This window comes from Myotis myotis, unplaced genomic scaffold, assembly GCF_014108235.1.
Source record: "Myotis myotis isolate mMyoMyo1 unplaced genomic scaffold, mMyoMyo1.p scaffold_m19_p_2, whole genome shotgun sequence".
Lineage (NCBI taxonomy): Eukaryota > Metazoa > Chordata > Mammalia > Chiroptera > Vespertilionidae > Myotis > Myotis myotis.
In genome coordinates, this window is record NW_023416324.1 from 93,815,974 (window position 1) to 93,843,690 (window position 27,717).

At 43.4% G+C, this 27,717-nt stretch overlaps 1 protein-coding gene and 1 pseudogene across 2 annotated transcripts; one reads left to right on the forward strand and one right to left on the reverse strand.

Annotated features, from left to right (window-relative positions):
- Positions 1-226: 226 nt before the first annotated feature.
- WRNIP1 (WRN helicase interacting protein 1) lies at positions 227-21,160 on the reverse strand. Of its 2 annotated transcripts, XM_036349187.1 has the most exons (7): positions 20,148-21,157; positions 17,811-18,002; positions 16,790-17,031; positions 7,172-7,401; positions 3,044-3,199; positions 1,995-2,074; positions 227-991 (listed from the first exon to the last, which is right to left on the reverse strand). In XM_036349187.1, exons 1-7 carry the CDS (start codon positions 20,952-20,954, stop codon positions 716-718), a joined length of 1,983 nt encoding a protein of 660 aa, XP_036205080.1. In that variant the 5' UTR covers positions 20,955-21,157; the 3' UTR covers positions 227-715. The 2 variants fall into 2 exon arrangements, with proteins under 2 accessions (XP_036205080.1, XP_036205081.1); XM_036349188.1 differs by lacking the exon at positions 1,995-2,074 and having other exon boundaries at positions 789-991; positions 20,148-21,160.
- Positions 21,161-27,626: 6,466 nt separating this feature from the next.
- Positions 27,627-27,717, forward strand: LOC118677902 (annotated as a pseudogene).

Sequence of the window (27,717 nt, forward strand, 5' to 3'; positions counted from 1 at the left end):
GAAGAAACTGGAGGAAGCAGGGAGAAATGGAACAAACAACTGGATTTTTATAAGCCACTTAAAATTATATGTATTCCTTAAGAAATTAAAATTTTCAATAAAATACAAAGCTTTTCAATTTCACCTATGATAATTTTTCTTTTACAGTATTTACCCACAATGTGATGGCAGCAAGACGTCGGAGCCTAGGTATCCAAGGTGAGAAAAACAGGGGCCAACTGAAGACTACTTTGAAATAGTTTTATTGGTTCATAAGACCTTTGCATATAAAAAAAATACCCCAGAACACTATGCAGTATTAAATCACAATTACATTTTTTTACCAATTAAAACTACCCAGAATATACATTTTTTTAAAGGGAAAAAAATCCTACAGAACTAAATTCTGAAATGACATTATGATTTAAATACTATGACAAAATAGATAATTCCTTATAACATTAATTCATTGCACAAAGCTGCCAGACACTTCCATACGCATAGCCATTGCAGAGTGCAAATGAACACAATTCAACATTACACACTTAGCTGAAGTAGCTGTGCCTCCACTTAAGAAACTCTCAGATTTCTGGCATGAAAAGTTGGGCTGTTTTAACTTTTACCAGGAAACCAACTTCACAATCCATTTACTCTCTTTCTGGCCATTTCTATTTAAAAAAAAAAGAAGAAAAAAGAAAAGAAAGTAACATCCTTCTGCTGTCATAGCCTCAAAGAGTCAGCATCGCCTTTGCTTGAAGAAATCCACTCCTCTCAATTCTTCGGGCAGGTATTCCTGGTCCACAGGCTCGCTGTACATGGGGTTGTATTTGTAGCCCTTGCCATAGCCCAGGTCCTTCATGAGCCGGGTCGGTGCATTCCTCAGGTGCAGTGGGACGGGGGGCAGAGGCCCCTGGTGGTTCCGCAGGCAGGCTTTGACGTTGTTGTAGGCGCTGTACACCTCAATAGACTTTGGGGCTCTGGCAAAATAGACTACACACTGGGCCAGAAGCACCTAGATGAAAAGAAAACATTTTGTTATTTAAGTACCAGAAAGTTTATTTTGCAGAATACTCTATGCCTTTAGTTAATTCTGAGAAGATTCCCACCACACTTTTATCACTCCTCTTTCTGCCTCCAGTCTGGACAACCACCAATGACAGAAAGAAGAAATGCCTACATGAGGAGAGAGGCTGAGCCAGACCTGTGGTTTTCTTTTTTTAAACTGAGGAACTTTTTATTAAATTAAATTTTTCTTAAAACCCCAATACATAAAACACAACTACGAAGCTGGTGTGTTTGTGGGTAAACTTGCACAGACTTCCTGTTCAGCTTCAACACTTCTGCCCCCAGGAAACTCTGAGCACTTCCTCTGAACCTCAGGCGACTGAAAATAGTTTGAAACCATGACCTGTCAACACCCAAGATTCATATTCATTCTCTCTCTCTCTCTCTCATCTAAGCTTATAAAATGGGAGTTTAAATAAGAAGCTTCTGCAGTGTGCCCACACATTAACTAATGGTGAAGGCAGAAGATAAAGGGTGTCCCCCCAAAATGTATACCACTTTGAATGATTATAAAGTCAGTATTTATTAATATATAGTTCATTTATAACATTTAAAAGAATCTACAGAAATGAAGATGCCTGTTTTCAAACTGATGACTGCTGTGGTCCAGGCCCTGATGATAACATTAAGAATAATTTCGTTTAGTATTTGTGTACCCTCAATTTGTTGACTATTGCCGGTTTTATACTGTAAACTTAGTATTTTATGCATCTCCATTAAAAAAAAAAGTCTAGTGGAACTTTAGGATAACTTTTCTTTGTTCAAAGATTAGTCTGACTTCACCCATTATTTCAAAGCAGTTAAACCTACAAAGGAGTGAAAATTAAGTGAGTTATCAAGTGTTAAAGTGTGTATACAATTTTTGGGATACCCTATATATGTAAATCCACAAGGAGACACAGTACAAGAGAAAAAAGCTGATCTGCACAGAACTAGGCTGAAAATGTTACCTCACATTCGGGCATGCCTATGAAGTGACAGCCCTGGTAGGCAGCTACTGCTTGTGGTAATGCGGATGGGTCTGCCAGACCTGCACACAGAGAGAAAGGGAGATGTAAGTCACAATGCACCCCCACCCTGGTCTGTCTACGTGCTGCCGAGACCTGAGACTGTCACTGCTTGCAGGCTGCTGACCAAAAAACCCCACTTAGAATGGACAGAGTTTTCTCTGATCTCATTAGCTTATTCAAGACAAAGTTACTGTATGGTTACTGCGTGGTGTCAAAAATTGTTTCCTCAGGGATAAAATCTCCATTCTATCTAGTAGGAAAAATAATAAACATAAGAAGTGGAGACCATGAAGACAGTCACAAGGATGGATACATTAAAAATAAAAAATTTACACCCTACCTGGTTTGGCTCAGTGAATAGAGCGTCAACCCACAGAAGACGGGTTCGATTCTAATCAAGGGCACATACCTCAGTTGCAGGCTCAATCCCCGGCTCTGGTTGGGGTGTGTGTGGGAGGCAACCAATCAATGTGTCTCTCTCTCACATCGGTGTTTCTCTCTCTCTGTCTTTCCCCCTCCCTCCCACCCTCTCTCTCTCTCTCAAAAAAAAAAAAAAAAAAAAAAAAAGGTCAATGGAAAAATATCCTCCAGTGAGGATTAACAACAAAAAAAGTAAGATAAAATGAAACATTTACTAACACCAAGAAAACGTTTTCTGATCTTTTTCTTTAAACAGTGCCCAGAATCTTCCATTTCTATCTCAGAAGCGACCCAATAAAAACCTGAACACTTGACTGGAAGCAAATTTAAAATATTTCTTAGATTTCAATACTCATGTTATAAAAATCACCACTGAAGAGGGAACAGAATGTTGACTTTAGGAACACAGACACTCAAAAGCTCTCACACACAACATCAAGGAATACACTGAGTTCTTACTTCACTCTTACCTTCTTCTTACCTGCCCACATGGTACAAACAGCAACACTTCCTCCCTCTACCCACCCCAACCTCATGGGCTCCAGGCTCTGGGCCCTCCTATCACTCACCTATGTCTTCACTGGCAAACCTCACCAGCCTCCTTGCCACATACAGCGGGTCCTCTCCTCCTTCGAGCATGCGTGCCAGCCAGTAGAGGGAGGCGCTCGCGTCCGAGCCTCGCATCGACTTATGAAGAGCAGAGATGCAGTTGTAGTGCTCTTCTCCTGGACACCACAGAAAGCACCTGCTCAGTTACTGGCAGAAAGAGGGACTCCTCAGGGCTCAGAGGAGGGTCCACCCAGCCCGATGGTGCTCTTACTGGCTGACTTAGGGAAGCCTAAGCTCCCACAGTGCCTCGGAAAGCTGAGGAGCATATGTGGTAGGTTGCTCCGCACAGTGCGAGGGCACATGCCACTAGTGTGGGAGTTGGAGTAGGCCTGTGCAGTAACCTGGGGTAGCCCAGCCCGTCAGAGCAGGAGGCTGCTGGACACCTGTGGTTGTTCACACTGAATGGGAGCCCAGACTAAGCAAAGGGAGGGACATTCACTGTGAAAGGTGGTCCTCACAGACCGTGGTGGATGTGCCAGAGCCATGAGTGGGAAGAGGGGGATTGTGATGTTCTGGCTTCTTGTGCCCCACTGGCAACTTGAGGAGAACTGACCCTGGGCCTGGATGTAGCCCATAAAAAGAAGAGCCAAATGGCAAGAACAGCTGTTACAGCCCATTTGTTCCTCAGTGTCATGTCCAGTTGCCTTTCTGATATCTGAAGCCTGTGGTCATTTGAATCTGGTGTGGGACACATGTGCGTGTGGCAGGATCCCAGGACTGACACAGGGACTAACAGCTCTCACTCTGAAAGCATGCAGCCCTTCTCCCTCATCACTTGGTCTTACCCATTTTTTTACCCAGGACAACAAATCCATCAAATGTGCTTTAGGAAAACATATTTAAGAAGAGAAAATTATGGCTAAATATTTGCAACTACACACATTTCACTATTTTCTGACCACCATCTCTTCCTTAAATTTGAGGAGAGGGCATGCTGCTCCTGAGAGAGAAGTGTTATTCTTATTAGAAACAGTCCTTTCAGAGAAGCACCTGGTCTGTGGTCCTCAAGCCAAGGCCAACAAGACCATGGCCTGCTCTATATACAGCATCTGGGCCCAGGAAAGTCCTGGCTACTGACTCTGCTGATAAAGTGACAGCCTTTAGTTGAAGAGCACAGGACAACGAGAAAGACCTGTGAGGCTGACTGGGTGGGACCGAGCCTCTCCCACTTTTCTGAGGATCACCAAGGCAGATCCACGTTTCAGCAGAGCTGCCAGACTTCTGTGGACAAACTGTTGTTGCCTGTCCCAGGGCTTCCTCAACTAGGTCACAGTGGCGCGGAGACTGGCTGGAAAAGTGTCCTGGTGAAACTCACATGGTTCTGCCTACTTCCTTCACAGTCCTGGACGCTGGCCCTGTGCTGAGACCTTCCAGTGCTGAGCCTGGACATGGCAAGGGGCCAGACAGTGTAAGCTTGGTTGACTCATGGACATGGAGAAGGCAGTAGCCACCTCTACTTCACTCCCTGTCAGATATACATAAGGAGCTGGCAATGACCCTCCCTGCCACAGAGGTTATTCACTTTCTTGTATCTTTCCTGAGCGTCAGCAACAAAAGGCAAGATGGTTAAGACCTGGGCTCTGGAGCCAAGCTGCCTGAGTTTGAACACTAAACTGGGCAACTGACTAACCCTCTGTGTAACTGAGCAAGTGACTGACACTCTACGTAACTGAGCAAATGACTGACCCTCTATGCCTCCTGGGGTTTCTCATCTGTAAACTGGGTATTATAAGACGAGCTAGCTCACAGGGTTGTATTAAATAATGAAGGCCTGGTATGGAGTAAGCACTATAGAAACATGTGTTAGATCATTATTCTATGCTAGCTTCATTGTTGCTTTTAGTAAATACCACTTTATAACTTAAAAATTATATTATTTATGCAGAACTCTGACCTTAATGCATGGCAGAGAATGTGTTCTCACTTGGAAATTTCTTCATTCTGATGCAGAATTATCTGAGCTAGTTATTGGGTCCAACAATAATAGAAAACAGTAAAAGAAATAATTAGAATCCTGGGGGTAAGGGTCTTTGTTCCACCCGAGTTAAAAAAGGCCCCAAAGTATTAAGCCAGCAGACTTCCAGGGTAATGCTTCAATCACCCTACTGATGGGGCACCTGATGCTCTAGGATCTGAATTGTGTGAGTCTCTGGATACACTGTGGAGCAGACAGAGTATACACAGTGATTTCGCATGGGGCAGGTTGGGGTGTAAGACTTGTGGACTGTGTGGGTTCTCAAGACTGGACTCCAGTGGCTTCCATGGCTCCAGCTCTTCCTAGGGCAGCAAAGAGCTATAGAGAAGGTGATCCCCAAGGAGCAGGAGCCCGAGGACTGGACATGTCTGGCATCCATTGTGTGTGTGTCCATGAGCAGGTATGTGTGAATATGCATGAGTGAGAGCAGCATGAGTGAGCTGCTCCAGTAGTGAGACTGGTGACTGTGGGGAGGGGCTGACATGGAGGCAGCACCGGCAGTGGGGAAGGACACAGTCCTCCTAACCAGTCAGACCTGGAGTTGAGGATGAATTTAACCACTTGCTTTGTGAATTCAGGCAAGTTTTGTCATCTGTAAAATGAGGATAATATTAATAGTTACCTCCTAAAGTTATTTTAAGAATTAAAACAAAGACAATGTATATAAAATACTGAGATTCAATATTAGCTAATGTTCTGTTAAATGGTAGCTTTCTGTTTTTTAAGTGACGGAGTGATAAAATGTGAAAGACCAATTCTAGTTGGTCCAATCAAAATAAAGTCTCTTTTATGACACCTCCAAGTAGAGAAAAAGACCACTGTTGCTGGGACCCCCAAGAAACAATGGAGAGTCCAGCATGTGGGACTATTTTTACCTCTTAAAATTTTTAATTTTGTTCACATCTTCAATGCGAAATTCTACATCCAGAATGCTTTACTTTTCAGATTTTCCAAGCATTCATGACATTCAAGGCCTTTGGAGACCTTCAGGGCATGAGAGAAGTACCTGGTGAGAGGCACATTCACATCAGAAAGTAAAGAGGACTGTTGTTAAAGGCCTCTGATGTGTCCTGCCTGCTTGTCAGCCACCCCATCTCCATTTCACCCCCATCGTCCCCACTGGCTGAGGAGCTTCAGTCACTTCTCCAAGGTCACAGGTTACTCACTCACCAGGAGGCAGTGCCTAGAACCAAAGTCCTTCTTAAACTCTCCACCCTTCTCTAACAAATAAGAAGTCCTCTCCAACATCAAAAGGCATTTGGAAACACTGCTAAAGACATGGTGCAGCCTCTATGATCTCTGGAATGTTCAATCATCAGCTCCCTTTCCAGCAGAGCTTTCCAAGGTGTGGAAATTCTATTCCTGTTACTGCAATATCCAGAATCGCACAGATACTCAAGCCCGAGACATCCAGGCTAATATACAGTGTGCTATCTTTCTCATCCATATCGTCTATAAAAAGACACAAATGTGCTGTGTTTATGATATTTAATATTGCCAACTCACGGATTTAATAAGAGTTGGTATCAAAATTGATATCTGTAAATGTGGTTCTACAAAAACATAACTGCACAAAGCAAAATTAAATTTTTCAAGAAGCTATTTCAAAATAAAAGCATCAAGATCCAAATAAACTTAATGTTTAGCTCAGACACTAGAAATTAATAATTTTAATTCTCATTAAACTAATAAGTCACTTATTTCAAGTCCTGCTGTTATTTAATGCCATTATAAATTATCTCAAGAATTATTGTTAATTGAATGTATGGGTTTTAAAAATGCTTGTCTTCTAAAAGGCGCCATCAGCGAATAATGGAAAAATATCTACCTTATAAGGTAAGTTTGAAGCCTGCAATTTCAAACCCCAAAAGCCCTCTCAGTTCTAATCAGGACAGCTTCTGCTCTGCAACTCCCTTGAGAATGCTCAGGAAGGTGGGTCTTTGAAATCAGACTCTGAGTGTAAGGTTTATGTCTATGACCAACCTCGAGATTCCAATGAGAAACACATTCATGCTTTGGACCCAGATGAAGGTCAGAGGCCTGGAAGTGAGAGTGTGTGCACACAACTTATTTCATTAAAGTTTCACTCTTTCCACACTTCAGAGTTATTTACCTGCTCGATCATATAAAATGTGAGACTTCTGGAGGCCTTCCTTCACATCATTCTCAGTGATCAGAACTCTACTGGGAGAATAGGCTTGCCCACTCTTCTTACAAAACATCTTCCTGGAGCTTAACCTGGCCAGCACCGCCAGCTGCAGTCCATTTAGTCCAATTCGGGCATCCCCGTCACTGAGATAAGCCAGAGTGTCTACCGCTTTATCCTCTATGAATACGGAGGGCCTGCAATACAACCAGCGTTAGTTTTGGTCACGCTGATGACACAACTTTCATTCTATAGCACTTCCTAGCAAACTCTAAGCAAGGTCACTAAAAGCTACCTTATGTTCAAGATTCCTTCTCTATTTTGAACTTACATTGTTAACATGGTTAAATACTGTGGAGACTGAAAACTGACCTGACTTTGAGTCATGAAGGTAAGTCACTGGATAAGCACATACACATAAGCATGTATAAAGACATAGGAGTTTGGACATGTGGTCTCCGTGGTTCTATCTTACAGAACAGTGGAAACTACAAAAACACCAGTACCTCATTATGATGTACAAAAAACATGCCTCACATGCAGGCCACATCCTGACAACATGGGTGTGCTCAGACCACTCCCCACACAGAAGAGAGGTGGCAACACATCAGAAAGCTAGTTCTGAACGGCTCCAGATCACAGCTCAATTACCTCATTTTACAAAAAACAAACCAGGTATCCAGTTATGCTGGGCAGAGCAGCACCTGGAAGCAGGTCTCTGGGATTCTGGCCTGGGGTGCACTTCCAGGTGGGTATTAATCACCTTAAGTGTGTAAAGTAGCAGAGGTCACAAAAGATTCTGCCAGGACTTAGCTGTGAGATCTTGGGTAAATCACCTAGCCTCTCTCTGAACATCACTACTAAAATTTATCATCACATTTCTAAAGGTGAACCTTTATAAAGAAAGTCTAACAAGGATTAATTTTCAAATCTTTTTGGGCAAAATGTTCTATTCCTAGTGTAGTCAAAATTTATATCTAACACATTTAATTACTTAGAGGGGTCTTATTAAGTCATGGCTAGCTGTTAGCAGCACAATTTTTTAGTTACAGCTTACCCATGTCATTGCCAAACTTCAGCTACAAATGGCTATTGTAATTAATAAGTTGACTAGGACTGTCCAAATCTGCTAGTCGGAAAACAATGGATAGGCACCAACTGGGCTGGGCCGAGGCATGGGGACTGAGGTAGGTATGTGGGTGGCTGTCATAAAAGGGGGCCCAGCTTGTCTTCAAAGGTTCCTTACTGTACACCTACCCCAATACTTCGCTTGGTGAACGGCTTGAATAATACCAATTTGCATTTCATTTGTTTCTATCATCTTAAAGACCACCTCATCTCATTTCTTAATTTCCTTAAAACAGGACTCCTAGTTATTAATTGTGGATCCCGCGCCATTCATGAAGCACCCGTTTTGCCTTATGGCTTAATAATGACCAAATCTCTCATCAGACTCCTGACAGCCTCCTGGCCCCAGAGCCATGGCTGCAGTCTGGAGGCCCATCCTTCTTCCCTACTGAGCAAATACTCAAAACACTCAGCAAGGCTACATCACTGACATTCTGTAAAGCTTGACAGACCATTTCTTAAGCGGATATTCTTTAGCAGATTATAGATGATTTGGAAGAAAACGACAGACAATACATACCCAAAGAAAATGTGTTAGAAGGAACCAATATCAAGGACTGTGGCAGCACCCAATGTGCCCCAAAGGGAAGGGCAGACACCTGGCTTGGTTACTTGCACATCATGAGTGTGGGTATTGCAGGGACGGGGGGGAAGAAGCAGAAGAACCAAAGTTGCCTAATATCTCATTTCAGCCTCAGAACTAACAAAAGCAACACCTTCCACCTCCTTAAAAACCCTCCTGGCAACAACAAGCCTGGAGGACCACTTGCAGGAAGAAAAGAGTGAAGCAGGAACCCTAATCAATATTAATCGATTGTGGAGCACATTCCTCATCTCTCCATTCCCTCTACATGTCGAGGCCCCAAGGACAGGATTTACGTTTTATTTTTTATTTGTATCCCCAGTACCTGGTAAAGAATAGGCATTCAAAATCTGCACAATAATGAACAGACTAACTTTAATTTTCCCACAATTTTAGAGCGAAACATTCATTTCCTTTTAAATAACAATATAGAAAGTGTAGCTCCCCCCCTCCCCCATCTATTATCTCTTCCACCTAGAGATAACAATAGCTACTACGGCCTTTGTTGAATTTCATTTTTGATCCATCCACTCCTTCAACCATAAACCTTACATTTAATTTAAAACAAAATTGGGATCATAGTATGTATAGTTTGCATCCTTAACAATTAAATAAATTTTAGAAAAACAATGTACTCAGAACTCTAAATATTACTTATTTATAAAATGTACATTATATTAAATTTTAAAAATAGGGGTAAAAGTCACTTATTGCTGTATTACCTTAATATTAGTATTTTGGTATAAATCTTTCTATGAATTTGTCCTTTATATAGAGACAAGAATGCTCGTGTGACAGAGAAAAAATGTGGGGCCTTTAATACTCTAGTGTATACTATCCTGCCCCGTTTCCATGGAGTCCCCATATAGAACCAGTGAGCAGGCCCTTTGACTTATGAGAGAAGACAACTCATAGACTGTTTCATAGATTTATAGAGAGCACACAGTGAATAAGCATGTACTTGAGAATGGGCATGTATTGTATGTGACTGGAAAATAGGATCCTTTCTTTAATTTTTAAACTCTTAACCAAAGTCCAAGTTAGTCCATCATTATCTTTGTGAATCAGGTTTGAAGTCATGGAGAATGAGAGTGCTGCCACAATAAAGCCAGAGCTGAGTGCTTCCACCTAAGCTCCCACTCCATTCCTCCTCCCCTTCAATATGAACCACACTCCAAATTTCACCCCATGTTCAAAATAAGCTAGTTTTCTTTTAAAACACAAATGAATCTTCCAGAAGTTCTGGCCAAGTAATAAAAGCGATCACTGATGGCTCTCACGATGGTCAAACAAATCCCCAAGTGAAAATATGTGCTACTAAGAACACTGTATAGGATGTTCAAAGGGTTCTACTTACCACTCAGTGTTTCCTGAGCCCTAGTTCATTCTACCTAGGTTCTGAGGAGTAATAAAATGTGTGAAAATACCTTGAGATTTTTAGGAGAGAGCACAGATGAGAGTCCTTAGGCCAAGAATGATGAAATAAGGGATATTCGTATTTATATTTGCCAAATTCCCCTCAGCAAACAGTAACTACTGCACAAAGTATCTTGAAAGAGTGCTTCTATTCCTGAGAATTTAACATGATTTTAAAATTTAAGCATAAACTTATAAAATGTTTTCCATTTGGAACGAACTTTCCAAAGTTACCATAGGATTAAATGAGGCACAATTTACTTTGGGGCTAGAGTGTCTTCAATCCCATAGCAAAATATAGAGGAAGAAATAAGATAGTAAATTATATTGTTACTAGAGGCTGGGTGCACAAAATTCATGCATGGGGTGGCAGGGGAGGGTAAGGAGGGGATCCCTCAGCCCAGCCTGCACCCTCCAATTCGGGACCCTTTGGGGGATGTCTGACTGCCTCTCACAATCTGGGACTGCTGGCTCCTAAACTCTCGCCTGCCTGATTGCCTCTAACCCCTCTGCCTGATTGCCCTTAACTACCTCTGCCTGCCTGCCTGATCGCCCCTAACTGCTCCCCTGCTGGCCTGATTGCCCCTAACTGCCTCTGTCTCGCCTCGCACCCAGGACCAGGATTCCCTCCTCCGGCTGGTCGCAGGCACCCGGGACCTGGGACCCGGGCTTCCCTCCCTCTGGCTGGCTGCAGGCACCCAGGACCCGGGCCAGCTGCACCCACAGGGGACCGTGGACAGGCGGCTTGTTCCTCTCCCGGGCCGCAGCCCCAGCCACTAACGCCCATGACCGCAGGGAGGGCAGCTTGTCCCTCTCCCGAGCTGCAGGTGCAGGCGCAGCCACTGGCGCCTGGGACTGCAGGGCGGGTGGCTTTTCCCTCTGCTGGGCCGCAGCCTGGCTGGTTCCCATTCCTCTCTCACGAGCTCATTTGTGCCTGGCTGGTCCCTATTTCTCTCTTGCGAGCTCATTTATGCCTGGCTGGTCCTCATTCCTCTCTCCCCAGTGTTGAGTGTCCGAGCTATTACAGTGTGACAGCATGAGGGCATGACGACCATTTGGATATTAACTCTTTGTTATATAGGATAATGTGATTAAAAAACAAACAAACCTCAAAACCAAATCCTCAACTGTTCCACAATGAGAAAAAAAAAAGGTTGAAATAAATGCTTTGAAAAGATTGTATTTCTAGTTAATAAGACCTAGAAATAAAGATAGCCTAGTTTCTCCAACTGAAGCAAAATGCTTTGGACTTAGCAGGAATATGGGAAGCATGCTGTACATTCTGTAAAGACAGCTCTTTCCTTTCTTTTTTTCTTTCAAGGGTGTGAATCTTTCTGCCCATTGTTGTTCTGGTGAACAACATGGGATCTGAAGGATTCTCCTGAGATGGCTGGATATTTAAGTTGAAGGAGTGAGATTCTAAAAATATACCTGTTGTTTCGTGGCAAAACAAAAGACTCAGTTAAACTCTCCATAAATTACAAAACAATATTCTGTGAATCTCTTTCACCTAAGTAAAACATTCCATGGATAGGGTAACAACTGCTATGCAGTGGTCCTCTACCAGAAATGTGCATCAGATTACAGAGAACTTTCCCCAAGTACAGCCTGTGGATCTTACCACACATGTACTGATTCTGAAACCTCCAGGGACAGACCCTGAGCACATGTCTTGTCAAGACGCATCCCTGGTCATTGTGATGTGCAGATCTGGTTAAGAGGCACTCCTGCTAAATTACAGCTAGAAATCTTGCGTCCCTAAATACTTTACAAATTAATACAGTGTTGGCCTTACACATAGAAACAGATTAGAATATTAATACTAACTAGCAGCAGTTTTAACTTATACTGACTAGTAAGTAACCCTTTTAACTTCACACCCAGACCCCTTTTAATACCTGAGATAGTTTAGTAGTTAAACATGACTTCAAAACCTGGTTCTATTCTCTTCAAGCTGGGTGACAAATGGCAAATGTCTTTATAAAAAACAGTAAAAGAGAGTATAGCGGTACACAGAGGAGAAGGCCATGTGAAGATGGAGGCAGAGACTGGAGTAATCCTGCCACAAACCAAGGAATGCCACAAGTCACCAGAATTTGAAAGGAAGGACTTTCTCCTAGAGTCTCTGAAGGGAATGTGACCCTGCCAACAGCTTGAGTTCAGATTTCAAACCTCCCTAACTGTGAGAGAAGAAATTTCTATTCTTTTAAGGTATAGTTTGTGGTAATGTGGCACAGCAGCCACAAGAAGAGAATACAAGTTCCCTGAGATCTCTTTCTAGTTTCCAGTGTTTTTATGTCATCACTTAATAATGTATATTAATGTAACATTTTTCTTTATATCGAAACATTTTTAAGAAAAATTATTAAAATCCACAACTCCTTTTGACCAGTACCTTCTATGCTTGTGTTGCTCTACCGTTCTTTCTATTCAATGTTAGAAAAGATTATTTTTAAAGGACAGGCAGAATAGTTCAAACTTTTATAAAAAACAAAAACAACCAAGAAACAATCTCACAGCCATCTTGTTTTGGGCCACCTCATCTGGGCTTTCCTCTCAAGATGATCAGAGAAGAGCCCCATCTCAGAGCCAAGCCAGCACACCTTCCCTTCAGGACAGAAGCCACTTCACCTCTTTCAACCAACTCTTGGAGCTCTGCCTAGTTAGACGGTAATACGGCAATTACAGACTCTCATTTCACTCTCTTCATGTCTACAAACTTATGCGCTATTATGTGGCCTACAAACAACTGATTCTTTAGGGTGTTTTTGAATATGCACATGTCCTATGATCTGGAATTTACAATCCTTCAAAACAGCAAATAAACATTAGTTTACCTTCTCATTTTCAACAGTGCAAGCTCATCAGATAATAGACCACGTGCACAGGGTTGGGGTGGGGGGAACATGGATTTTTTTTTTTTCTTGGCCTCCAAAATTAACCCAAAGCACAGATAACATGCTTTACTGTACCATGTGACCAAAATGTTTAGAGAGCAAATACATGAAAACTATTGATTACTCATACAAACCAAAGGCACTATGGGATAGATAATTCAATATAAACTACCAGCTTATCTCCATCATTCTCTTCACAACCAAAACACAACTGAGTATACATAGAGTACTATTTTGCAGATGTCACACTAAAGCTGGAGGGTGAAAGGGAGGTGATATGCTATTTTTTGGCTGCTCTTCTTTCCTGTTGTCTGGAGTACAAATTTAACAGCTAGATTTCCAGTAACCAGTTACCTTGGGGCATGAGGTAGAAGCCCTGTGCTCAAAGGGTAGAGCAAAAAGATGAGCCCATGTCCTTAAAAATACTGTGAAAGATAACTGGCTAGGAGCTGCATTTTTTATACCTTCAGACTAAATATAGGAGGGAAACAAAAAAAATCCCCTTTCATCTCATGCTAATGAGAATTTATATTGTACAGGTACAAACTGCATAAAAATTCACAATTCCTTAAGTAAAATCAAGAATGGGCCTGGTCAGCGTGGCTCAGTGTTTGAGTGTTGCCTATGAACAAAGAGGTCATGATTCGATTTCCAGTCAGGGCACAAGCCCAGACTGCGGGCTTGATCCCCATTGGGGGATGTGCAGGAGGCAGCCAATCGTGATTCTCATCATTGATGTTTCTATCTCTCTCCTTCTCCCTTCCTTTCTGAAATCAATCTATATATATAAAAGCGTAAGCAACCGGCCAACCGGCCAGTAGCTATGACATGTACTAACCACCAGGGGGTAGATGCTCAATGCAGGAGCTGTCGAGCTGCAGTGACTTGGGAGCTCTGGTGACTTGGCAGCTGCGGTTCTTGGGTGATGCACCCAGAACCAGAGAGGAACAAGCCTGATTCTAAGGTGTGTCACCCAAGAACCACCCTCTTACAATCTGGGACCCCTCGGGGGATGTTGGAGAGCTGGTTTCAGCCCGATCTCCACAGGCCAGGCTGAGGGACCTCACCGGTGCACAAATCCGTGCACTGGGCCTCTAGTAAAAATATTATTAAAAAAAAAGAATGGTGTAAGCATCAGCTTACTTTCCAGATTTGGTACCTGCTCAGCTCCTCTCATGCACAACCTTAAATAGTCTGGGATTTCTCTGAAAATGTTCTAGATGTTATCTAGGGCACTAAACCATAAGAATACAAATGTATTCTCATAGCTCTCCAGAGAGAGAGTAATTATTTGGGGTCAAAAGTCTTTTCTTCCCACTAGATTTTGGTGTAACCAAATCTAACTTATGTCCACAATAGTGTATATATAGTTAAAGTCAGTTAGCAGGAATTTGAAAGTAAAATTTTACCTAAAACTGAAAGAGAGCACAATCCACTATTAATGATCCATGGCAACTGGGGTGGCCAGGTACTTCTATTAGGAATAATTCTTCCTATGGCCTATGCCATCTCCCAACTTAACTTCTTCTCAGAATTTCTAACAAGCAGACGAATAAATTAAGCTTAATAATCTTTAATTTCATTCTGCTTGCTGCAAGTTTGCTTGGACAGTAGTGTTAAAGGGTTCTTGATACCTGGGCAATGGGGCAATTATCCCTTATGCTGGATTATACAAAAAACAAACAAACAAAAAAACCATTAAACTGTCTCTCATACTAAAAAGTACGATTTATTTATTCATCCACAAACCACTTATTAAACATATACTAAAAGCTGGGCTGTGCTGGGTGCTGGGGATATGAACAAGAAGGAAAAGTTCCTGTCCTCTTAGCCTTCTCAGGAAGGTAAAGTATATAAGAAAATAAACAGGAGAATGAAAAGAAGTCATAGTTAAGATCAATTCTAACTGAGTGGTAATGGAAAAGTGAACAATCTACTAGAGAGGGAAGGTGTTCTCTAACTGGAAGCAATTTTAATAGATTAAGAATCACTGGCTTGCCCAGCTGGTGTGGCTTGGTGGTTGCGAACTGATCTATGAACCAGGTTATGATTGGATTCCCAGGCAGGGCACATGCCCAGGTTGCAGGGGGGGCGTGCAGGAGGCAGCCGATCAATGATTCTCTTTCATTATTGATGTTTCTCTCTCTCTCTCCCTCTCCCTTCCTCTCTAAAATCAATAAAAAGAAATATTTTTTTAAAGAAAAGGATCACCGGCTTCACTTCTGTATACAGCTTTGTTTCACTTGCTCCTCTCAGATTTTAGTGTGCATGCAAGCGATGTGGAAATCCTGTTAAAACGCAGAAATCCTGTTAAAATGCAGAAATCCTTTTTAGGATGAGCTCCATGGCTCCTCTGTTCCTCATTTCACTAAATAATGGCATGGCAGTGATTGGGAGAGGGAAAAACAAGTGCCCAGCACAAAGGGCTCCTATGTCTGACTACATCTGACTGCTAGCAGCAGTTCCAGATATCTTCTTGGTCACAATTCTGATGGCTATCCCATCACAACTATACTCTAAAATGATGTGATTTTGTTCTGCTTGGGGGTCCTTGGCCACATTTTAGGTCTTTCATGAGATATAGCATAATTCCACTTATATCTGAGACAGGAGCAAATGGGAGAGGACAGACATATAGGGAGAGACTGTTGAAACCTAAACCCTGAGCCTATGTCTTGTACTTAATCCTCACAGAAGAGTGGCTCCAGAACTTGGCCCCAGGGCAGGCACCAGCAGCTGTGGGGTCCCCGGCATAAAGAGGCAGGCATTAGCCTCTCATCACACCAGATTAAGTTCCACTGCAATATTTCAACTGACACATGAATCAGCGACATCTGAAGAATACAGTCTAAAATTAAGAAATGAAAACCTATAACTGAGGTAATCTAATTGATTATCCATGATATAGAACCTGTGAATTAAGGACCTCATGTAGCACTCATGTACAGTTACTGATTACTGAGAGGAAAGGAACAGCCTCTATGTGTCTTTTCAGTTAAAATTATTTTACTTCCATGAAATTGAGTCTGACTTTAGAGTATGCAAAAATCACTCGAAAATAATTTAAGTGATTTTATGGTACCATTTACATTAATTTTTACTTAATATTTTTAAAGAAGTAAACTGCAAGAAAAAATTGCAATCTGATTATAAACCTCTAAAGAATTATAAACTAAAGCTATTCCATAAAAGAAAATAATCAATAAGGCTTCCCATAGTTTTCCAAGGCTTTTAAAAAAAGTGTGCTAGGTAAAGAACCAAATCCCTAAGCACAAAAACAAACACCCCAAAACTAAAATAATGGGCAAAGTTATGTTAAAGCCTGAAGAATTATAGATACAGACATTATAAACTACAAAACATCTTAAAAGAAAAAAATATTTGCAGAGATATACTTGTTGGTATAATTCAGCACTCCCTTCTCTTCTGTTTTCATTACTTGATCAACATTTCTCCTCTGTCCCCACTCTCTCCCTACTGCTGTCCAGCCCTTTTTGGACCCCTGCCAGGGGATTCTCTGGGAGGTGTGTTACTCTAGGATACTGCACACAGTCAACTTACTCAGAACTGCTGTTGCTGCTGTGGCTCAGAGGGTCTGTGGAACGGCTGGAATCCAGGACGTGGATGCCCAGTGAGTTGATTGCTCGCATTAAAATAGTCACCATTGCCTCTACTGGAAGCTTCTCAAGAACAATAACCCTACAGCGGCTCAGAAGAGCAGCATTGACTTGGAAAGAAGGGTTTTCCGTGGTCGCCCCAATTAGAGTGATTGTCCCACATTCCACGTGAGGAAGGAACGTATCCTAATCATGGGAGGAAAACAGAAGACATTGATTCCAGTCAACGACAACCTGCAGAGTCCTATGTAAGTTGGCCAACCATTCCTTCCTTTTCCTAATTTTGATTTCAGGACTAGCAGCTTTACAGTCACTGAATATTGAATATGGATGCAATAGCAAGCGAACACAACTAATGCTTTTTTAAGCCTAAAACACATCTTCTGGAATGCCAATGCCCAAGCCCGGTCTCTTGCTGGTAGAATAAGAGCTCAAAGTAGAATTCTACTCTAGTTTCAATATAAATGATTTCTTTACTTAGAAAAGTATCTTCTATCCCAAGGCCAAACTGAAATAGCTTGAATACAGAAGCTATATAATTACAGAAGTCTAAGAAAACACAAAAATAGTATTTCCAAAATCTTCCGCCACTGCTAGTACTCAAGACATATTGTTATTCCTCCTAATAAACTTAGTAAATATATATGATATATTAAATATAATATATCAGTGAATATGTAACCACCAGATGCTAATGGGAAATGCCAAGGTGAGTCAATGATCCAATCTGGAGTGCTAACATCCAGTTATAACTCTAAGGGTCTATTTAGTGATAGAGTCAAATCAACTAAAAAAGTTTAGCTAAAGCGATGGGTTGGCAGCCTGTGCTTCTTTGTAGACAGTTAATAATGATAACAGTCGCTAGCATTTGTATAGTGCTTAATGCTTTTCAAAGTGATCTTACATACTTTATATTCTATTTAATTAATGTTAACAATGAGCAAAAGGTAGAAAAGTTAATATACCTGCTGAGATTTATTGAACCGGTGAATCTCATCAATAAAAAGTATGGTTTTCCTTTTGAAAAAACTCTTTTCATTTTGAGCTTGTTTTATGACATCTCGTACATCATTTGTCTTGGCATTTGTTGCAGATAATGTCACAAATCTTATACTATGTTTCTTGCTGTTGTTAGCTATGATGTGAGCCAACGTAGTCTAGAAAAGATGACACACACAATTTGAAAAGCTGATCAGACACAGAGCAAAAAGCACCCATGGGTACAAACACAATCAACATAAGCATATACCAAGCAACTTGACCTCTGAAAAATGCTTAGCAGCGTAGACACAATCTGAAATACCATAGCACATTATCAGAAATTAAAAAAGTTATGGACCCAACAGGAAAGTAGCTAAACCTTAGGTTAATCCTGATTTTTCCTTCTTTGTACCTAACCCCATTTGATTCTTTATTTTATTTTATTTTTTTTTTTTGGGGGGGGGAGTCTAAGATCTTTGGAATCCTAATAAAAAGAACAGCTGTTCTGATTTAGTAGAGCCTGGGTGACAGCTGTGATCTCTTCCAGCCAAGAAAACATTACTGCTGAAGGACTAGGTGTGCAACTGAAGCGCAGGACCACAGACTCCATCAATTCCACAGCTGGAACCTTTTGCAGCTTAGAAGAGGACAGGTAGCCTTTGCATTGAGAGACCAATGACAACTAGCTAGCATTGAATATGACTGCATGATACTTCTGAATGCCTACTTTGGAAGGTGAAACAGCACTCTGATCATGTCAGTACTTACCAGAAAACAATGGAGATCCAAGGGAAATACTGCTCAATGCATGGCACTTAATGATGCTCTACAAATTTGCATATGCTTATTAACATTATTGTTAGCAATATAGTAATATGGATGGGAATAAAGCAAAAGGAACGATTAAAGTTTGGGAGTCAAATTTGAGTCAAATTTGCCCCTGAATGGAAAGGTGATATTTTAATTTCTAAAAGTTGTATAGCGCCAATAGATACGAAGCTGCTTCTTCAGCAAATTCCATTCTACTGGCTCCCAAGCCACATATATAGGCTTGTGACTCATCACCAACCACTACGTTGGGGAGTATAGCCTACTAAATCTTTTGTCCAGCATCTTCTGAGTTCACCATACTCATTATCTCCCTGGGGACTTTTCTTGTCATGAGACCATCAACAGCTGATCAGCCATTCTCAGGATGTTAAGTAAAGACTCATGGACAATTAATAAAACTGCTACTGCTCAATCCCCTAAATGGAGTAACAACTAAATCCACCACCATGGTAATACATTATTTGGGTTACATCTAATTTATACCTGGCCAAAGGGAAAGTATGACAGCAAACAAGGCAACAAAAGGAACAACATGCATTTCAGGAACTGGGGTAAAGGGAGATACGATATTAAGTTGTGGGAGATGAAGCTGGAAAGAAAAACTGCAGAAAAATCATAAAAGTTCTGGTGTACTACGGAGTCTGAACATGAAAGCTCCGAGAGCCCCTTTACTCTGATCCTAAATGTTGCCTTTCATTCACTGGTGCTCATTCCTCTCCCTCTTCCTATGGATTTTTTTAAAATCACTTATTTAAACACCTCAGGCTACTCTTTTTGTTGTTGTTGTTTCAGTCTTAACACTCCACTGTTTTTCAAATGCTCTTCCAATGACATGTTTCCTAGACACCAATATCCTAACTGCCCTCCTTTGGACTTGTGGTAATTCCTAACAAAGTATATAGAACTGGACACCAAAATACAGCACCGTTTTTTCTCTAAATACATGGCATTATGAGGGCAGTAATGGAAATTCTAGATGAAAATGACTTGCACAGGGCAGTGTTCACACTAGTTTTGTTAAATAGGTTCAAAGATAAATACAAGTCAGTCTGATAAAATAAATTAACAGCTAGATGGAAGGGAAGGAAGCACAATTGGGATTAAATTTTTTAAAAACTGATTCCGTATACCTAAAAATGTAACATACAAATGATGCTCTGCAATTTATAGCATGCTGTTTCCTTAAGAATTTGGTCATTAATGTGGTGTTGGAACACAAAAGTAGATTAAATCTAACAGTTCACATATTCTTGTAAATTTATAATTCACCCAATTCTCATGTTGAAAACGAGTCTGATGAATCTGGGTGGGTGTGCCTTTTTCAATCCATCACAGCACCCGTGGGCCGGGCGCCGCCCGGAGCGGAGGCTACCTGACCCCTGGGCTCTGAGGCCTCAATGTCCAGGGACTGGCGGTTCTTCTCGGCGTTAGATCCACGCCCGAGCCATGCAGATCCCGGCTCGGAACCTTCCCGGCAAGGCGGCACTCACCTTGCCGCAGCCCGGCGGCCCCCACAGGATGAGCGAGGGGATTTCGTTCGTCTCCAAGAGAGACCTGAGCAGGGTCTCCTGCCCCACAGCTCTGCTCTGCCCGATGTAGTCCTGCAGCGTGTCGGGGCGCATCTTGTCCGCCAGCGGCTTGCCCTCCAGCATCTGCCGGATCTCCTCGGCCGCCAGCGCCCTGGAGTGCGCGCGGCCCCCGCCGCTGGCCCCGAAGGCGGCGGGGTCGGCTTCCCAGTGGCCGGGGTCGTCCTCGCCTTCGGCATCCGCGTCCCCATCGCCCTCGCCCACCGCTTCTTCCTCCTCCGGCGCCTCCGCCTCGTCCCAGCTCCTTGGAGACGCGCTCCCCGCCACGGCGGCCGCAGCGGCCGGCCTCTTCCCAGAGCCCTTCCTCGCCGGGCTGCTGGCGCGGGCCACCGGGAAGTCGGGGATGAGGCGGGCGCCGCTGGGCGTGGGCGGCGCGTCGTAGCTCTCCCGGCTCTCGGTCTCGCCGCCGTCGTCGCCCTCCTCGCCCTCGCCCTCGCTGCTCTCGGCCGCCGTCGGGGTGGCCGGCTGCTTCAGCGCCGAGCTCTCGGAGAGCCGCCGCCTCTTGGTGCCGGGAGGCGAGAGCCCCTTGGGCCGCTCCCCGGGTCCGTGCGGCCCGGCCGCAGGCTCCGCGTGCCCCGCGGGGTTGAGCAGCAGACAGCGGTCCAGGTGTGAGTTGATGTGCGCGGCGGGCATCATTTGCTGGCACACGGGGCACTGCACCTGGTGCAGCTGCGACAGGAAAGGGTCGTCTTCCGGCCCGCTCACCTCCATGGCGGCTGCTGCCCTCGCTGGCGCGCTGGCAGCGCTCCTACGCACGCTAAGGGCTCGCGATGCCCGCCGCTAGGCCCCGCGCCGCGCGACCCAGGCTCGGGGAGGCGGCAGGACGCGAGCCCGCCGGGGGAGGGCGCCGCTCATGCTTCGCGCCCGGAGCTGCCCGCCATCGGCCGGCCTCCCACGGCGTCTCGCGCTTTGCGTCGCGAAGAGTCCTCCGCATCCGTTTTCCGCAGCTGCAAGCGGGAAACGTGTCCCGCTGCCTGCCGGGAATTGTAGTCTGTGCACCCGCTTCTGGCCGGCCTGCGAGCCTCCGGAGGGGGCCAAAGAGGCCAGCAGACTGCGCGTGCGCACGAGCGCGTGGTTGACAGGCACCTTTCCGCGCATCTTCGAAATCCATGATATCTGAGCAGTGTCCATTGAAACGCCCCTAGATTGCGCCCTGGAAAGCGGTTTTCCACACCCGGAATTGAACTGGTGTGTGGGGAGGGCGGAGGGATGGGAAGAGCCCAGAGCTTGTAATTAAAGGGAAAGGGGTTCCCTTTTCTCCACATCCTCACCAACACTTGTCATTTGTTGATGGTAGCCATTCTGGCAGGTGTGCGATGGTAGCTCATTGTCGTTTTGTAGGAAGGTAAATATATAAGGAAACTAAAGAAAATACAGGCTAGTTTGTTATGTAGATTCCTCTGGGTTAAAAGGATTTGGAGTTGTTTCTGGCCTTTCTGGTAGAGAGGGGAGTGGGCATGGGCACCTTTACAATGTATGTCCTGCTTTTAAGTAAATTGTGAGAGAGTAGAGAACTGTATCTGCTGCTTCTCAACTGCCTTCAACTCAAAATAACCCTTATACTGAAGTGGCATTTTGGTGTGGCCTATTCCACTGCCCTTTAGGTTCTAGTGCTGCTCTCAAAACAGACTGTGAAGGTAAGTATCCTATATAATAAAGAGCTAATATGCAAATGGTCATCACACCCTCATGCCAGCACGCCTTAATGGCTCAGACACTCAACACTGGGGAGAGAAGAATGAGGACCAGCCAGGCACAAATGAGCTCGAGAGAGAAGAATGGGGACCAGCCAGGCTGCAGCCCAGGAGAGGGACAAGCCACACGCCCTGAGGTCCTGGGCACCAGTGTCTGGGCCTGCGCCTGCAGCCTGGGAGAGGGACAGGCCGCCTGCCCCATGGTCCTGGGCACCTGTGGCTGCAGCCCAGGTGAAGCCACCCAGCCACAGTCCCCTGCGGCTGCGGCCAGCCCAGGAGAAGCCAGCCCCAGTCCTCAGTGCCTGCGGCCAGCCAGAGGGAGGAAAGACAGGGTCCTGGGTGTGGGGTGAGGCAGAGGCAGTTGGGGTGATCAGGCCAGCAGGGGAGCAGTTAGGGGCAATCAGGCAAGCAGGGAAGCGGTTAGGAGCCAGCAGTCCTGGATTGTGAGAGGCAGTCGGACATCCCCCAAGGGGTCCCAGATTGGAGAGGGTGCAGGCCAGGCTGAGGGATGCCCCCCTGCACAAATTTCGTGCACTGGGCCTCTCATTACTAAGTATGGAAATGTAATATACAGTATTTTAAACATTAATAGAAATATGTATATTGACATATGGTCATCATGAACACAAGCAAAATACGTTAAAGTGATGACAATAACTGAGACAACTGTGAAGTTTGTTGAATGTCTTTTCTCTTAATAAATGTAAGGCTTACATTTTTTTTCTTTAGAAATGATACATGCTTATTATGGAAAATCTACTCAGAGACCATTATTGTTAATATTTTAGTACCTTATTTCAGTCTTTTTAAATGATTTAAATAGTATACTGTGTATTTATATGTAAATATGATTCTATGTTTTTATTGTTACCTAATATATATTTTCAAAAATATATATACTATGAGGTTAAAATGGCACTAGACTTGGACTTCAAGAATCTGGGTTTGAGTTGGCTACAGAGTGACCTTGGGCAAGATTCTTAACTCTTTAGACTCAGTTTCCAAATCTAAAAAAGGAAATTAAATGATCTTATAAATGCAAATGTTTTTGGTATAATGCTTAGCACACAGTAGGCCCTTGATTATTATTTTATTTGTGAATCCCAGCTCATTTTGCCTATAGCTCAAAGTTTCCTCCACTAGATGGTGATGGTAGGAGAGAAAAAAAAGAATAAACCATACCAGCTTTTCTAACCAAATTTAAGCTTTCTTTTAAAATGAACATCAATACAAATAAACTTAAACTCCATTATAAGGTCACAGGAAATGAGGTCACTGTAAAGCAGTAAAACTTACTTAAATTTTCTCCTTTAATACCGCACCGCTTAATGGTTTTCAGCTGACCTTGGCAGTTTGCTTGCAGTGGTGTAACCATCTTCTCTGTCGTCCTTCCCCAGACTCAGAATAGGGATGATGTATTCAGTGGGAGTCTCAATAAGCCCTTTGTTCAGTGGCCACAATAAAAGTCTCAGCCTGGCTTCAATGCTTAAGTGCAGATATGTGGCAGTTAGACAGGCAGTTAGATAGACATGAGTTGAGTTGAGCAAGGACTGTCACCCAGGTATAGAAAGCCCCAGGTACATACATAGCAATGGCAAAACTGGGCTGGGACCTTGCTCCCAGGGTGACATTTTCTACCCTAGCATATCGATGATCATGTGGTTTAGACGGCCCTGACCTTTCATATCACTGGTCATGTGGTTCGTACCCTCCCCTGATCTTTCCTCCCCTGGCATGTTGCTAGTCATGGGGGTTGGAACCCCTTAGAAGGGAAAGAACAAGGGGCCCAGAGAATAGCCCTTAAACATTAAGCCCCCAGGACAATGCCCCGCTTCCACGATTTTCTTACCTTTCACATGCATCTAGGCCTCAGTTGTGTTTCAGCTCCAGGCCCAGAAAAGCAACTAAACCAGACAAGTGAAGGCATGGCTGACCTCGGGACCAGCTGCAATACCTAATGAGCCCCTGGTGCTGACTAATAAACAGAGATCCTGACCCTGAAAGAACACACCTGGAAAGCTGATGAATAGTCTATTGGGATCCTCCCCTGAGACCTACAAATAAAAACCCTCAAGAGCAGTGGTTCTCAACCTTGGCTGCACATTAGAATCACCTGGGAATCTTTTTAAAATCCTGATTTCTGGGCCTCACCCTCCGGAAATTCTGTTTCTTTGTTATGGGGTTGGGGACACAACATTAGTAACAAAGAAACAGAATTTCCGGAGGATGAGGCCCAGAAATCAGGATTTTAAAAAGATTCCCAGGTGATTCTAATGTGCAGCCAAGGTTGAGAACCACTGCTCAAGAGGAAGGACCCTGTTTAGCTCTCTCTATGGAGCACACCCACACCTTTCCCCAGGCATGTTTTCCTTGCCTCTTTCTCCTAAGCTCTAAGGGCCCTCTCTTGCCTCTGTAACTTGTTTCCTGAGCCCATTTCTTCCAAGGCTCATTTCTTCTACCTCTGTGACTTTCAAAATAAACTTTCTTTAGTTTGAGTCGGCTCTGAATTCATTCTTAGGACTCAAGTACCCAGGTTGTTGAACCGAGGTCCTGCCTGCCTTCACTAGTCTAATACCTGGTGCTGTTTTGCTGCCAGCGGGTATATAATGTCTCCTAGGATTATCAAACTTCCAGGCATCATCTTGTACCCTCCTATTCATATCCAAGGTATGTTGGGATATATTGGACAATTCGAGTCCAGGTGGTCCCACCATAATGTACATCCCTGACATGTTTAGTCACCATCCTACAAGTTAGCTCTGCTCTTCCTGCTTTGTGATCTCTCTCCTAGCCCAGCCTCTTGCTCCTTTCTCTGCCTGACTTCCCCCGTGTCCTTTGGAATCTGCGGCACCTTCTTCTAGTAAATTGTATACATTTCCTCGCTATTGTAATAAGACCTTTTAATTGTTCTATTTTCTTACTGGTCTTATTGGTCTAAAAAAATGCATTGATTTTTATTAATTTTTTAATATTTTACCTTTTGGGGAACACTTTTAATAGTTTTGGGTGATTTTCAATTGATACCTGTAGTATAAACAGAACATATCTGAACTTTTCTCTGGTTCTTGACACAGAGTTAAAAACCCTTGGAATTTCCTGAGAAATAGCAAGAGTCTTTATTATGCCAATGAGGTTACCCTAGTCCAGGGGTGGGCAACCCCTGGCACACGTGCCAAACATGGCACGCCAGTAACTTTTGCTGGCACACGAAACCCGCTCTTATAATCTTCCATTTACAATTGTGAATCTTTGTTCTCGGTGATGAATTTTGTTAAGTCTCGTAATAGGAGTAGCCTGACGGATGAAAGTAGTAGCTCGTGCATATCTCTGAAGGTCACGAAATATAAACCTGATGTAAAATCTCTGTCATCCGTGATGCAGCAGCAAAAGTCCCACTGATAATATCAAACGGAGTCATAAAGTTTTCTGTCAGACTATTAGTGTACATGTATATATTAAAAAGTAAATGTATTTTTCATTATCATATACTGTGTTTTTGTTGCTCGAATGAATTTTATTATTTCTTCAAGGTTCTTCACATATGTACACCTTAAGAGATATCAAGTAGGCGTAACATGTTCTCAAAAAATTAGGGTTGGCACGCAGAAGAATTTTGAGTCAGAGATTTTGCTGGTTTTGGCACGCACTTACAAAAAGGTTGCCCACCCCTGCCCTAGTCAGTCCCTGGATAGCTTCAGAATGGGGGCTGATCACCAGAAAGAACAACCACATAATTAGAGGGTTGGAACATCAGGCCAGCCATCTCTGGGGAGTAGAGAGGGAGTTGGAGTTTGAGTTTGATCACATAGCCAGTGATTTAATCAATCTGCCTACTTAGTGAAACCCCAAGAAAAACACTAAGTTCGGTGAAGCGTCTTGGTTGGTGAACACATGTGTTAAGGGAGGGTGATGAGCCTTGTCTTCAGGGGAGAGGGCTTGGCAGCTCTGTGTCTGGGTCCCTCCCAGATGTTATATTATGTGTATCCATTATTTGAAAACTGTAATCATAACTAGTGTGCTTTCAGTGATTTCTGTGATTAATTCCAATGAATTATCAAACTTTAGGAGGTTGTAGGAACCCCCAAATTTGTAGCCAGTTGATCAGGAGTGCAGCTGGTCCCAAGACTTGAGGCTGGTGTCTGATGTGAGGGCAGTCTTATGGGGGATTTTGCCCTTAATTTGTGAAGTATGACACTAACTTCAGTTAGTTAGTGTCAGAAATGAATTGAGTTGCAGGCCACGCAGTTGGTGTCAGAACACTTTTGTCTCTTCCTCTTCAATTCCTTTATCTATTATTTTTGCCGGGGCTGACCAGCAGCCCCTGAACAATGGATGAACAGATTACTCCAACACAGTTTCACTGTGGAGGGGAGGGCAAAAGATGGCCGGCTGAAGAAGCCAGGCAGCCTCAATTACCTGATTGCCTGCCTCGTTGGGCTTTTATTGGAATTTTTATCTTTAGATAAAATCAGTAGGGTGAGTAATCTTGGGAGGACACAAGATTACTAGGCAAGGACACAAGATTTAAGCATAAGGATTCCAGTAAATACCCAGAGGTGTGCACATGCACAGACTTGTTTGGAAAGGTCAAAGAATAATTAGGGGCACCACCTTCAACACTCCCCTAAGTCTCCCCTAAGTCGGAATTCCGATAAACAGGGCAGGCGGCCTTCCATACACTTCCCTTTTCTCAGAATGTCCACCTTACAACTTTCCAACTAAGTCTCGTGTGCTCCCTAACATCTTCCTCTTTTTTGTTTTGCTGAATGTGAACTTTCTGCTTTGGAATGTCGGGATCCGAAAATCATGTTTACTGCGCCAGTTCTGATTTTACAGACTATAAGAAAAACAAAAAGAGCTATAGTTAGTTATCTGGAATGCGTGGAGTGTGAGTACGCTCCAATAATTACTCAGCCTCTGCCGTCAGCTTCATCATCATTCCCCAGGTTATTTCGGGGGTCAGCTGGGTCCGGGGAAGGCACAATGTTTGGTGCTACGAAGTCCCCAGGCTCAGATTCTTCATTTCTGGACGAGGGTTAGTCCCGTGCCATGCCATGATAGGGTTAAACTGGCAAGCTGGAATCCACAATGGCCCTGTGAGGGCAGAAACACATGCATATCCTCTCCCTCATGTTAATAATTCATTGGGTCCCGTTCAGTTATTAGTGTCCGTATCTCGCCACAAGACTTTGGTTTCTGAGGTGGGGTTATTGAGGTAAAGTGCTGTTCTACAGAGGATTGAAAATGACCATTCAGATTTAAAAAATTAAGGGTAAAGTGTGCTTTAGATAGTGTCATAGCAGAATCCTTGAGTTCCTTATTCCCCCCCTCCCCCCCCGCCCGCCCTTTTTTTGTTTTACTAGCATACCCTTCAGGGTAGCAGGGTAGTATGGTGGTCTGCCTTTGTGGATTGTAAGGGATTCCCGTGGAATGCTGGATAGACCAAGTTCTGCAAAACGTGGTGAAATCATGGCTGCTATGAGTAGGCACATTATCAGTTTATCTTGGTTAATATAGCTACAATTGGAAACAGGTTTTATTGAATTCATGCAAAGAAACGTATTGCCACTTATTAAGAATTACCAAATACTAGAGGGACAGGTGGGGAGAATATATCTAATTTACCAAATTTGCGTTAAAAATGCTTCCTTATATCTGAAAAACAAAAAGTTTAAGAATCAGCAATACTGTGCTCGCTTCGGCACATATACTAAAATTGAAATGATACAGAGAAGATTAGCAAGGATGACATGCAAATTAGTGAAGCTGAAGCGTTCCAT